We start from the raw sequence: 15,110 nt of genomic DNA, 5'->3' as shown, positions 1-15,110 counted from the left end.
TATCTCCCTCGCTCCCACGTTCCCTAAGCATTTTGCACGCCTGCGGGATCGCAAAGACTTCTCGCTGAAAAACACTAGCAGTATTCGGTAATTTTCAAGGAATAGATAAATTGGTTGATTTAGAGAAAACCCCTGCCCGACTCTCGATTCGATCTTGAAGCAGTCAGTGAAGACAGAGGTGCCAGCTTCGATGCAGATTTTCCCCTCGTTCCAATCCTGCCCACTTGCAAAGATTGCCCTGGCCTCAAACTCCAGTTTGCGGATCTGTCCGAAGTTCGGTATGCGGTATTAACTGCACAAAAATGCTACCACGTCCCTTAAGATATTGTCTTCAGAGGCCAACCTTCTTTAACCTGATTGCACTTTGAGTAGTGCTGGAAATAACTTAAAAGTCGATGGGAAGTAACGATGCAAAACGACATTCAGGTTAGCATTGGGGCAAGTTCTACTTACTACTTTGATGCCAATACAAGCGGTCCTTTTGCACCCTCCCCAGTTTAGAGATATTATAGTCCTTCTGAAGAGCTTCTCGCCAAACCAGGCAACCCTATGTTAAAAAGAACCACTACGTTGTACATCCAAAGCACGACCTGTGGCTTGAACCCCCATTTTCTGCCAAACATAGATTTGCAGGAGTAGAAAACTCGACTGACCTTTACCCGATTTTCACTGTGTGGCTTCCAATGGAGTTTAGAGTCAAGTATAGCTAACCTCTGATGAAAGCGGAAGAACTTGGTTGTTTAATTTGGGAAGCCTAAAGTGTGGAGTTTTATATTTTGTGGTAAATAACACCAGCTCCCACTGTAGTCAAGGCATTAGAAATATATGCATGATACTCCCCAAAATTGAAAAAAAAAATATATATATATATGTATATTATATTAGGGCGGGTCGATTTAAAAATCGCTCATTGCTCTGTGAAAATCGTATTCTAGGGATCAAAATAAGAAACTTTGCCGAAGGAACCATACCTCTACAACGAATTCTGATGCCCCCCAATTTGGGTCGAACCAAAAATCCCACTTTGACCCATTTAGAGTGCTCCAATCGAGTCCAAATGTATGACAGACCCCCACTAACTTTGGACGGCCGATCCACCCATGTCAGTGGCACACCCCCTGGAACTCCCCTGGGGGGTTCCCCATACAAACATTTCAAAATATCACCATTTTTGGCCTTTACATGAGAAAAGAAACTAAAAAGTTTGACCCAAATTGGGGGACATCAGAATTCGTTTTAGAGGTATGGTTCCTTCGGCAAAGTTTTTTATTTTGATCCGTAGAATATGATTTTCACAGAGCAATGAGCGATTTTTTTGCCTCCCCACAAATCGACCCGGCCTAATGTGTATATAAATAAAAAACGTACTTTTGTCTAAATCTGTGCAAAATTTTATTAGAATTTATTTTATAACCTCAACAAACTGAAGGCATCGTTATTTCTATGATACACTTAAAACGAACGACGCCAATAAATCACCGTCATTTATGTAATTGCCAGATTTATTCAAAGAAACTCTGAACGTCTGAAATCCCTTAACCCTTCGTAGATATTGTGAATTGAAATTTTGATTTGTATGATTTGTAGGGGAAAAATTAAATAAATAAATAAAAAAATAATTTTAAGAGTACTGCAATTTCCATGTTCACAGCTGTACATATATGAACATTTTTTTTTTATAAAAATATCAAAACAAGAATTTATTTTACGTCAATAAAAAATTTATTAAAATCTGCATTTGGTTTGCGAGACTTTTCTGTTTGTGCTCACTTGCTAATGTTCAACTAAAAATACACACACGCACACACACATGCATATTAATTTCATAATTACTTATACTTATCATTGTTGAATTGAAAATAAAATTATTTATTAACACTAAACATGAAACTAATAACAAATCAACACAAATCAGCATAAAAAAAATAGTAACCTGTACTCTTTTCTTCTCTCTTCTCTTCATCTCTCTTTTTCTCCAACATAATTAATAACAAAATTGGTACTTTCCACAACTAAATACTGAATAACTGAAAATATGCTAACTTTTCAAATGCCGGCTACTATGTTTCATGAAAAATTGTATTTAATATCAAAAAAACAAAAAAATTAACAAAATTCCGCAAATGTCGCAAATAACGCAAATAAAAAACGTTTTTCACACATGCACAATTGGTTCTTTGTTGTTGTAAAATAAATAAAAATAATTTAATGTTAATTTGTTAAGATGGCTTATCGGCACCGGGTGGCAGAATGGGTGAGTACATCGCTGTTTATAATTAGCTTTTAATATCTCTAATTGTTCATAATTGGTAGAGTTGCTTGGTAATATTCGTAGATAAAGAAATTAATTTTTGGTTTTTCGCTTTAATCTCTGTAAATATTTTTTCAGATACGTAGTATATTTTGAAGCTTGATTTTTACACTAATCTAAGTTCTTTCTTGTAAATACGAGCAATTTTCCTTAACTTACTTTAATTTAGAGTTGAGTGCCCAGCGCACTCTCATTTTCTCTTAACTTCTCGGTAGTGCTCTTATGGAATTCGCTGTCACTTAACTTTCTCTCCCTCTCCCTCTCAAAGCTCGAGGGCAGTGTGGGTCGAGGTGTATACTTCGAACATCTGGAGATCTCTTTCGGTTTTCCGCTCCCCGACTACTGTAGTGTCTTTCAGGCTGAACTGATGGCAATAATGAAAGCCGCGACACTTATACAGTGTGATGCGATATCCGGAAATGATATCTACATTTTCACTGATAGCCAAGCGGCGATAAAATCCCTTACAAAACAGTTGATAATATCCAAGGTAGCCATGAAATGCCGCACATCTCTCAACGAGATGAGTGAGTCATTTCACCTAAAGGTAACATGGGTTCCTGGCCATCGCGACATTGAGGGTAACTGTAGAACCGATGAACTAGCGAGAATCGGCACCAAATTGACCGATGAGTACATAGACATTTGGGATAGCCTTACAAACATGTAAGCTACTCATGCAGTTCAAGAAGCGATGAACTTTGTTGTGGAAAAACGATGGAGAGGCAGATCTATATGTGTCTGCAGCGACAGCCAAGCTGCGCTTATGGCCTTAGACAACCCCCAACCACTTTAAGGGTAGTCGAATCCTGTAAATCCAGGCTGAACTATGTCGGCAGACATAATAGCCTGATGCTAACATGGGTCCCGCGACACGTTGGTATCGCGGGTAACGAGACCTCTGACTCCTTAGCTAATATGGGCTCTGAGGCCAACTTCTTTGGCCCAGAGCCCGTTTTGCCACTCCCTTCTGCGGCCATCACGGCCACGGTTAGCAAATGGATAACTACCACCCACAAGCGAGCTTGGCAGGCTGAGAGAGGCTGCAGATGGACAAAACTGATGTTACCTGTCATGTCCGATCGACTGTCGCAAACCCTTCTGTCATTAAGCAGAGGGGAGTGCAGACGGCTGGTTGGACTGATGACGGGCCACGTTCTGTAGGCAAAGCACATGGAAAGGTTGGGCATCTCAGACAGTGTACTCTGCCCAGCTTGTGAAGAGGCGGATGAGACGGCGAACCACTTCCTGTGTGTCTGCTCCGCCTTCGCTCGAATCAGGTTTGAGGTCTTTGGCACTGATGTGTTAAGAAGCGACCATTTTGGCTTCTTGGCACCACAAGATCTACTCAGATTTCTTCGGAGATCGGGTAGATTTAAAGAAAATTAAAAGGTAATCCAAGTGTAGTACAATGGAATCAATTAATGTCTGAGTGCTGCACTTGCTAGTTGTCCCGACAAAAAAAAAACAGCTACTCATCCTTGAAGAAATTGTAAGGAAAGCAAACCAAAGATGGCGTAATGAAGCCACCTGCAAAATCGCCCGTCAACTGGGGTCGTGGACTCTAAATGATAAACACACAGAATCTCTACTAAGCCCAAACCACAGTCTTAGCACACTGATCTCAGTCATAACGGGGAACTGCCTAATAGGTAGACACGCCCAAAGGATGGGTGTGCAAACACATGACTTCTGTAGAAGTTGCCTGCATTAGGACGAGGAAGAGACAATCTCGCACTTACTGTGCCACTGTCCTGCTCTATCCAGACGCATGTTTACTATTATGGGTAAACAATTTTTTTATGAGTTGGCAGATCTCAGATCTGCAGTAATCAGAGATATTCTAAAATTTTTAGAAAGCACACACTGATTTTAGGAGAGATAGCGACCAGCTCCCCACGTGGCATCACAATGGGCCATGAGCCTGAGTGTGTCCCACAGGACGACCGCTTCAACCTAACCTAACCCAACTTTCTCTCCCTTTAAATATAGTAGAAAAAGGGCAGCTCGAAATAAAGGATGCCTTTATTTTCCTTCTACGGGTATATTCTAGAAAGGACTGCCTCTTATGCTTATATCGTCGAAAAATATAGTTCGTGCACCGATTTCCATTAATAGCCACGACAACGCCATCTGTGTTGTTTGCCAACACAAAACAGTTGTTTTATAGCTTCACATTTTTTCCTTGCCAGAGTTTTAATATAGCGAGTTGTGATGGCACCTCTTTATGCTCCTAAACTAAATTCGGTTCATTTAAGGCTGGCTAAACTTGGCTAATCGTAGATGAAAGGATATGCAATCGTGCAGGCTACGACCTTCCTGCTGCGCCAACCGATCTTCGATAGGCATTACAATGAACAGAAATAATATATTCCTACAATTACGCTCTTCTCATAGGACACTGGCCATGCAGCCAGACTGGGGCTTTATCACATAATCTATCGGAATTGCAACTCTCTTGGGGCGGAAGAAACATTGGAGCATGTCTCTGCATGTTTACCGCGTTGTGTAGACCTATTTTGAGATGTTTGGGCTAAGGCTTGGGTTAAGTCTGCAACATCCATGGTGAAAAGAATTCCGAAGGTATGGCCAACAACAGACCGTTGACCGGCTATTAGCGATTTTGAAGGAATCAGCTGTTTTGCCGACGTAGCTGGCGATGTGACAGCAGTTTGTTTACGACAAAACAGATTCTCTATTATTCTCTGCGGTGCTGCCACGTGTTGATATCGAACGAAAATGATTTCGAATTTATCGTTTCAGAAATTGTTTCGCCCGCTTAATAAAACCCATCCTGAGAACTGGGAGTTAATGTATTTTGCGCCCATCTGGTCTAATGATAACTAGATTTTTATTTCTATCAAATGTAAGAACTTTTATTTAGCAGTCCTCAAGCGCCGCTGTCGAGCTTTGAATATTTTAATCTCTACACGCCAATTATTAAAAAAAGTATGCAGATAGCTGAATTGCGAGCACTATCACGAGACGATAAGAGTAATTATTCGCATTCTATTGAAAATAAAACTAAAATTAGTTGCGTTGTAAATAAAAAAGCCGGTTTTCATTTCGCATCATTACTAAAAAAATTTCTCTAAAAATTATCACAAAATGCCTCAAATTTCTACATTTGAAATCTACTAATAAATTTAGTGTAGTGCCGCTTTAAAATATTATATTATATTGATTTCTTAATATAAAATATAAGTATTTAGCTATTATTTTTATTTTTATTTCTATTTTTATTTAATTTTTTCTGTTTTCCTATTGCAAAAAATTGTATTGTAGAGTAAGAATTTACTTATATGCTAACTATTGGTATTTTTATGAGTATATATAGAACGAAATCTTTATAAAACTAGTCGCTTTATGTCTAAATTGACGAATCGCCCTTCATTCGCAAAGCGTTAGTGCGTAGCGAAGTGTTGAAGCTACTGCTAAACGAGTACTTTAACATATGCTGACAGCACTGGAGAAGAGTATTAAGTATTAGCAGATCCGCGGTCATACAGGGAAACATTTGTTGTTTGAACTCGTCACTTGTGATGCTCGTACTCCGTCAACACCCTTGGCGTACTCGTTCTTCTCTGTGCTGTTATTGACTGTAGACCAAACACTAACAATTGCAAGGTGTATGAACACGACGGGCACACCAAAAGAGAATTTGCAAAGTTGAAGCGAAAAAATCGATGAATAAACGCGGCTTAATGAAACTTGCCATATGTATATCAAAAAATAGAATAGAATTGGGAGCATAGAAAATAGTGAGTTATACCAGTTTTATGAGGCATAAAACGTAAAAAACTTTGATTTCAACAGAATGATCTTCCTTGTTTCACGGCCTATTAAACAATAGATTATTAGCGCGTTAAATTCGTAAATAATATTATGAAATTCTTAATATGATTCTGCAGCGCCCCGTCTCTGGGGCCTACGTAGAATCCAGCGGGACAAAACTGTACTTTGCTCTTGGAATGCATGCATCTGTGTTTCAAGCGGAGGTGTACGAGGAGTGCCTTGTATATGTCGGGATTTGGCAACCCTGGTGTTGCAATTTGGCAACTGACAGCTGTATCGCAAAGTTTGACATTTTTTGGCTTTTACGTACTCAGAACGTTTTGAAATACCAGCATTATTTGTGTTGTTTTCAGTAACTTAAAAGATTCATCTCGGTCCAAAAATGGAATTAAATCGTGAACATTTTCGTGCGATTAATTTTTACAACTTTCGACGTGGATTAACTCAGCAACGTTGCATGGATGAGCTTAATTCATTTTTTGGCGATGAAGCTCCATCAAGGACCAGTGTTTATCGATGGTATGGTGAATTCAATCGTGGTCGTAGTTCACTCCAAGATGAATTTCGTGAAGGTCGTCCAAAATCAGTTGTTGTTCCGAAAACCATTGATGCTGTGCGCGAACTGATATTGCAAGATCGTCATGTGACCTATCGTGAGATTGAGACAATCTTAGGCATTAGGGGGACCAGCATACATTCAATATTGCATAAACATTTGACTGTCAAAAAATTTGTTCGCGTTAGATCCCAGACAATTTGTCAATCGCTCAAAAAGAGGCTCGTGTCGATTGGCCGAAGGAAATGCTCAAAAAATACGATCGCGGGGCTTCGAAACACGTCTATGACATAGTGACAGGTGATGAATCATGGATTTACGCGTATGAGCCCGAAAGTAAACAGCAGTCGACTGTATGGGTGTTTCAAGATGAGCCAAATCCAACAAAAGTGTTAACGCATGAAGCACTTCCAAGCAAATGGTCGCCTGTTTTTTCGGAAAAACTGGACATGTCGCAACCGTACCACTAGAACAACGCAGAACAGTATATTCTGAGTGGTACACAACCATTTGTTTGCCAGTTGTCTTCCAAGAAATTAGGAAAACCAATCGCCAAAGACGGATCACTCTTCACCAGGACAATGCGAGCTCTCACACATCGGTTCAAACAACTGCATTTTTGAGCACCCAAAACATCGAATTAATGGGTAATCCGCAGTATAGTCCTGACTTGGCACCGAATAACTTCTTTTTATTCCCGTACGTAAAAAACAAACTGAGAGGTCAACGTTTTTCGACACCTGAAGAAGCGGTTGCGGCATTCAGAATGCATGTTTTGGAGGTACCTCATTCAGAGTGGCAAAAGTGCTTCGACAATTGGTTCAAACGCATGCAAAAGTGTATCGATCTTCATGGAGAATATTTTGAAAAACAATAATGTGATTTTCGTTTATTAAAATTTGTTTTTGTTCTCTAATCCCGACATATAAAAGGCACCCCTCGTATGCTTTTTAAGAAGTGAGGAACTTTGATGCGGAAAACAGATGAAGAGGCAGATCTATATGTTCTGCAGCGACTGCCAAGCTGCGCTCATGGCCTTAGACAGCTCCCCAACCACATCAGGGGTAGTCGAGTTCTGTAAATCCAGTCTGAACTATATCGGTAGACATAATAGCCTGATGCTAACATGGGTCCCGCGACACGTGGGTATCGTGAGTAACGAGACCACTGATTCCTTAGCTAAGATGGGCTCTGAGGCCAACTTCTTTGGCTCGTAGCCCGTTCTGCCACTCCCTTGGCAGGCTGAGAGAGGCTGCATATGGACTCAACTGATGTTATCTGTCATGTCCGACCGGCTGTCCCAAATACTCCTGTCATATAGCAGAAGGGACAGCTGTAGACAGCTGATTAGACTGATGACGTGCCACTTTCTGTAGACATCTCAGACAGTGTACTCTGTCCAGCTGGTGAGGAGAAGGATGAGACGGCGGACCATTTCCTGTGCGTCTTCCCCGCCTTCGCCTGAATCAGGCTTGAGTTCTTTGGCACTGATGTGTTAAGTAGCGACCACCTTGGCTCCTTGGCACCACAAGATCTACTCAGATTTCTTCGGAGGTCGAGTAGATTTAAAGAAAATTAAAAGGGAATCCGAGTGCAGTGCAATGGACTTAATTGTGCCTAAGTGCCGTACTTGCTAGTTGTCCCGACAAAAAAAGGAACAGAAGCACTATCTAGCGTCTCAATGGGGATAATTTTATAAACAAGGTTTCAATTACATCGATAGATATTCGCAATATTCAAGTCTTAGAAAATATCCATGAAAGGAGAATCGACACATACGACAAATAGAAGGGTCGATTTTAAAACTGCATTCGACAGCACGAAAAGGAGTTTCCTATATGCCGCGACGTTTGAATTTGGTATCTCCGCAAAACTAATGTGGCTATGCAAAATGAAATCTAAATTGGGAAAACTCGGCGCTTTGTTAAACTCGGCCAAAATCGCTTCAGCGGTTATCGCGCCAATCGAGGAGAAGAAGAATCACATCCGCTCATTAACAATTGAGACATTGCCGGATCAGCAAGTCAATTGGGTAGAAAATTGAGTTTCGTGTCTTGATTAAGTTCCTTACTTAGGTCCTAGGAAAGAAAACGCACCAGAGGTCATTATGGGAGAGATACTGTTAGTTTTCGGAGACTCTTGATCAAGAAAAATTATGATCATAAACAGCCTATTCTATTTAAGCAACATCGAAGATAGTGAATTGAAGAGGATTAGGCCTACGTCGATCGATTGAAGTAACGTCCTCAGACATTGTTGAAAAAGTCTAAAAACTTATTCTAGACGATGCACGTTTGAAAAGGAAATAAACCGCAAAAATGGTTTAAGTTTGATACGATCATTTGGAGCATCATCCAAGACCATCTATGTATGTCTAAGACAATGCAAGACTGGTGATAAACACCATCGCACCACCACACCACTACCGACGCAATAGCGCATCTAGGGCGCCGGTGAGTTTTTGAATCTTTGAAACTTGGGCTCATGATTGTGTACTTAAATGGATACAAGAGTGTATGGAGTGGGACATGAAATGTGCATTACCGGTGAAAAAGTTCATGGAGTCATAATCGGGTGGGCATACTCTAATATTTTTTCTGATTCGTATTGGTCTAGTATTCAGAAAACATGCTAGTATTAAGGGAGAATGTCACGCTACACTTTTAGAAAGAAAAAAGGATGACGTTAAGAAAAGAATAAGAGGAAAATGTGCTCGAGGTGGACTCGGGTTAATAACTACGAACCTGGGTTTAGGTAGTAATATGCCACAATCAACTGAAGTGATGATGGATTTTTAGGATTAAGCAGGCATCTCATTGGCTGAGATTAGAAGGAAGGTGTAAATAAAGGGTGTTTTTTTAGAGGTTAGGTTTTCAAGATGAAATAAAACGTATATATTTTAATGTTATGGCCAAGAATTTAGCTTTATTATAAAGATAAGGGTTTGCCATTATGTTTTAAAAATGATTTCGGGCAAGTGGCCGCCGCGGCTGGCTCGAATAAATTCCAGCCGAGAAGCCCAATTTTCGACCACTTTTTGCAGCAATTGGGGCCGTATGTCAGCAATAACGCGCCGAATATTCTCTTCCAAGACGTCAATCGTCTCGGGCTTATCTGCGTAGACAAGCGACTTTACATAGCCCCACAAGAAATAGTCCAGCGGTGTTATATCGCACGATCTTGGAGGCCACGCCACAGGTCCACGGCGCGAGATAATGCGCTCACCAAAAGTTTCCTTCAATAAATCGATTGTTGCGTTGGCTGTATGGCATGTAGCGCCGTCTTGTTGGAACCAAAGGTCGTCCACATCAACATCGTCCAATTCAGGCACGAAAAAGTCATTAATCATGGCTCTATAGCGCTCTCCATTGACTGTAACATTATGGCCGGCTTCATGTTTAAAGAAATATGGACCAATGATTCCCTCTGCCCATAGAGCACACCAAACAGTGACTTTTTGAGGACGTAACGGCGTCTCAGCAATGGCTTGTGGATTATGTTCACTTCAAATGCGACAATTTTGCTTATTGACATACCCATTCAACCAAAAGTGAGCTTCATCGCTGAACAAAATTTTCTTGCGATGCGTCGCGCGAACCGAACCATTATTTTCGTAATAAATTTGCACATTTGCAAACGTTGTTCAGGTGTAAGTCTATTTATTATGAAATGGCAAACCAAACTGAGCATAAATAAAGTGACAGCTGTCAAAAAGACCATCTACGAAAAAAGTAGTGCCAACTTGAAAACCTAACCTCTAAAAAAAACACCCTTTATTATTACAATATTACAGGAGAATCTTAAACATTTTCGCTATAGTCGACATTACTATTTATTTCCAAATCCTTCAGATTTCTATTTATTTCCAAAATTAAATAAAGAGGTGCGAGGAAAAAAAATTAAGTGGAGTGTATTATTTGCGTCTATTTTGAAGAGCTAGAACATTTTTTTGTGTTTTTTTTATGGTATAGGTAAACTTTATGAATGCTCCGAGAATTATATTAGACTAAAAGGAGGCCGCCGTAGCCGAATGGGTTGGCGCGTGAGTACCATTCGGAATTGAGAGAGAATGTAGGATGGAATCTCGGTGAAACACCAAAATTAAGAAAAAGTTTCTTCTAATAGCGGTCCCCCCTCGGCAGGCAATGGCAAACCTCCGAGTGTATTTTTGCCATGAAAAACCTCCTCATAAAAAATATCTGCCGTTCGGAGTCGGCTTGGAACAACATTAAGACGCACACCACAAATCGGAGGAGGAGCTTGGCCAAACACCCAAAGAAGGTGTACGCGCCAATTATACATGTATAAAGGATGATTTTTTAAGAGCTATAGGAAAGTTTTTCAAAAAAACACGTAAAATTCAGAAAAATGCATGAAATTTTTATTGAAATCGATAGTACAGTCCATATAATTTAATGTTTGAAGATTATTTCATGCAAATGTTGACCGCGACTGCGCTTCAAATGGTCCATCCGCTTAGTCCAATTTTGGCATACTCTTTCCAATGTTTCGGCCGGTATCTCACATATAAACGCTTTAATGTTGTATTCCAATGCGTTAATTGAAGCAGGCTTGTCTGAATAGACGTGAGCTTTAACATAGCCCCACAACCAATAATTTAAAGGCGTTATGTCGCACGATCTGGGTGGCCAATTGACAGTTCCCGAACGTGAAATAAAATGTTCACGCGTGCTGTGTGGCATGTGGCACCGTTTTGCTGAAACCACTTGTCATGCAAGTCAAGCTATTGCATTTTGGGCAAACAAAAGTTGGATATCATTTCACGGTAGCGCTCACCATTCACAGTTACGTTACGATTCGCAGTATCTTTGAAGAAGTACGGTCCAATGATACCCCCAGCCCATAAACCGCACCAAACTGTGACCTTTTCTGGATACATTGGTATGCATGCAATTCTTCTGGGTGATCTTCACACCAAAATCGACAATTCTGCTTATTTACGTACTAAAGTGGTGCACAAGTCGACATATATGTGCTTTCAAGTCATTTGCTAAATTCACACAACAATGCAGTGTTTTGTTCTCAACTAACAGTAACAGGCAATAGCAGCTAGAGAGAAAACCAAATCATGCTTTTGTATGACTTGTTTCTCTCTCAGCATTGTCACAACACACATATTCGGCAAGATAGCAAGAAAAGCAATGACACTGAAAGGCAATGAAAAACAATTCAATTCAAACAAGTGAATTGTGTCAAATGTGGATTATTTACTTACATGAATTCCTGATATTTTAAAATCAAATAGGCAGTTAATGTTTGGTATGATGGTTTTGTAGAATAAAAATTAAATTCTGATTAATATTTTAATATAACTTACACTTTGCCTGCAAATATTCTTCTGCGCACTTTATTGGCTTTTAAATTTACTAAAAGCTGTCTTATTTCATAACTTCAATAGCTTTAAAAATTATTCATCGAAAGTTTACCGTTATTTATTAATATTCTCCCCTTAATACGCAAAAGTGCGCGGGGAGCGAAGAAATGTGTATGTTTGCAATTTTCATACATCTCGAAGGGGTGCTAATACACACTACGTACATACATACATATGACACCAATTCACACATTGTACTTGATGTCTTTCGGCAAGGCTTGTATGAGAATGTTTTTCTACCATTGCCATGCAAGCATATAAGCAGCGTCGTGCAATTCGTGCACTGTCGATAGAGCCGAAGTAGTATTGCTTGTTGAAGACAGTTTTTCTTCGTTGCTGTTCAAGTTGTGTGCCTACATTGCTTTTTGTCATCACAAACAGTGTCACATGCAATGTGTGACTTGTTTCTTTGTAATAAACAAGTCATTTGTGCACCACTTTATTACGTACCCATTGATCCAAAAATTAGCTTCGTCGCTGAACACAATTTTTCGACTTTAAACTTTCTTAACAGAACACGCATTTTTATAATAAAATTCATTGATTTGCAAGCGTTGTTCGTTTATAAGACGATTCATGGTTGAATTATAGACCAAACTGAAGATGGGTGACAGTGAAACAAAACACGAAACGTGCGTCTGCTGTTTAAACCAACTGTTTGAAAAGATAACACTAGTCTACAAGGAAAAGTATCCGAAATAATTTAAACTAATATCTGCTTCTCTGTCCATGCAAAATTCGGATTGATAACTAAAATTAATTTATTAGTTTGAGTTTTTACGATAATCGTATCTTTCGTGTTTAATGGAACTAGGCCGACAAAATTTAACCAACATTCAGACCCAGAAACCAGACTATATATTTCCGAAGGTTTATGATGCGCTGAATCCAAATCTGGCCTCAGAATTGCTCTATCAGCTCTGGTTTTCGAGATATCCTAACCTAAAAGTGCAAAAAATACAAAAAAAACATGAAAATTTCAAAATGCGATATCTCTGGGAAAAAAAATGATATTTGGGCAAACAAAACGCCATTTGAAAAAAGAAGGATTGTATTTAAAGATGCCATCCTTTAATTTTGGTGCAAGAAAACATCTGCAAGGCTACATAACCTCAAATATGGGCAAACATGGGGGCCAGATTTGGATTCAGCGCATCATAAACCTTCGGAAATATATAGTCTGGTTTCTGGGTCTGAATGTTGGTTAAATTTTGTCGGCCTGTGTAATAGCTAAAAAATCACCCTTTATAAGAGGTGAATATATCAAAAAATAAAAACATTTTCATATATAAATAATTTCGCATACCTTTCTTTTGACTACGCCCACTTTTTGGCTTCTCTACTGACTTTTTTATGCCGATTGAGATTTTTCAATTAGTTGTAAAAAAATGATAGCTCAGCATTTTATTTCTTTTTGTAAGTATGTACAGTGTACTCTCTCCTAACGGTCATCTCTCTTAAGCGTACGCCTTCCATAAGCGGACAATTTTTTCAGTTCATACGACAAATCTTTAAGAATTTTTTTTAAATTTGTTTCTTTTGAGCGGAAAACCCTGCTATACCACTTGAACCCTCCAATAACATATTATTAACTGTTTTTTACACTTTTCTCATAAGCGTACGCCTCTCATAAGCGGACACTTTTTTCAGCCCCTTAGGTGTCCGCTGTCACTGTACAATTAAAATAAAATAATAAAGTCTTTTAGTCGGTCAAATTGCACAGATTGTGTTTTTATATATTAGTGGAGTGTCTGGAGCGTTAAAAACGTTAAAACCTAGGATGTCTTAGGGACTAGATGAAATTAAATTATCTTTGCGAAAATGTGTTGTGAATAACATAAATAATAATCTCTACCTATTTAAAAGTTGTGCATTTGATTTTTAAATAGCAAAAATTTATGATTGCAATAACTTATGTGCTATAATGCAAATAACGTTGTAGAATTTATTGTTTTGTAACAGAAGTGGAAGCAAATGAAAAAATAAATAGATTATGGATAATTAAATGTTAAAAAAAAATATTATGTAAACTATTCGTTTATTTAAATAATTAGCATACAAAAAAAAAAAATAAAAAATTGTTTTCTGTTATTATAGCATAAAAGTAAAATCGAATTAATTATTAAAAACAAAAAAAATTATGACTATTTAAAAGAAAAAAATGAATTAACAAAAAAATTTGTCTATTGAAAAATTTACATTTTTTCAAATATCATCTTCAATTTCACTGATGTTAATCATAGGCGCTACTTTTAGACAGCTGTCGTCGTTGCACTGTAGGCATGCTACACTGCAGTATAATCCACTTTTTCGGCATCCGCATGCAGCTCCACATCCTTTTTTGCAATTGCAAAATAACATTTTTAATATTAAATTTTCCGGAGCAGGTAATTGATTCGTAAATATTGGATGATAGGTATTATTGGAATAGTTCCATCCCCAATTTTCGATGTTTAAATCATTCCCTAACCACATCTGGCTTTGTAGGTAAACCCGTTTTAAGTGTTCAAATGCTCAGACGTGGGAGGTAACGAAGATAAAAGAACACTTGTGTCTTTGCCAGTTGCTTTGATGAAGGAATTGAACCTAAATGTATTCAAATCTGTCATTTTTGCCGAAGCACCATACAGTCCCAAAATACATGTAATACCAGCTTGAAATATTATATATTATTTGCATCTTCATGTACATTTTTAAATACTGCTGCTGAGTCATGTAGATCATTCCGCTTCTCAAAATTTTTGATAAACTTAATTTTTCCTTTGTTGTAAAAGGCAGAAGTAGTATCACAGCCCGTGAAAGCATGTAAAAATAGAACATGTTCTTTACATGCTGGTAGAGATTTTTCTAAACTTTTCGATGAAAATATTTGTTGGTTAACTTTGCCTCGGGATAGTTTTAAAAAATATATTTCACGATCAGTAGGCGCCAATGCCGTTAACACAACCAAGACGTCAATGTCTTCAGAAATTACAACAATATTTTGAGATTCTAAACTAATTGCTGTATCAACAATTAATTTATCTGCATCGCTTTCCGCTTGGCATGTAAAA

At 38.6% G+C, this 15,110-nt stretch overlaps 1 protein-coding gene across 16 annotated transcripts in view; it reads left to right on the top strand.

The window, feature by feature from the left end:
- Nucleotides 1-15,110, top strand: part of LOC129235951 (phosphatidylinositol-binding clathrin assembly protein LAP) — a 102,636-nt gene that overhangs the window by 45,934 nt on the left and 41,592 nt on the right. For 14 of the 16 annotated variants that reach the window (XM_054870845.1, XM_054870993.1, XM_054870317.1 and 11 more), the window contains one exon: nucleotides 2,225-2,254. The exons of the other annotated variants lie outside the window; for them this stretch is intronic. In XM_054870845.1, coding sequence (XP_054726820.1) covers nucleotides 2,225-2,254 — 30 coding nt within the window. The remainder of the gene's footprint in view (nucleotides 1-2,224; nucleotides 2,255-15,110) is intronic. 16 annotated transcript variants of the gene reach the window in all.

The sequence above is a fragment of the Anastrepha obliqua genome, chromosome 1 (assembly GCF_027943255.1).
Source record: "Anastrepha obliqua isolate idAnaObli1 chromosome 1, idAnaObli1_1.0, whole genome shotgun sequence".
Classification (NCBI taxonomy): domain Eukaryota; kingdom Metazoa; phylum Arthropoda; class Insecta; order Diptera; family Tephritidae; genus Anastrepha; species Anastrepha obliqua.
This window is presented reverse-complemented; position numbering and strand designations above follow the sequence as displayed.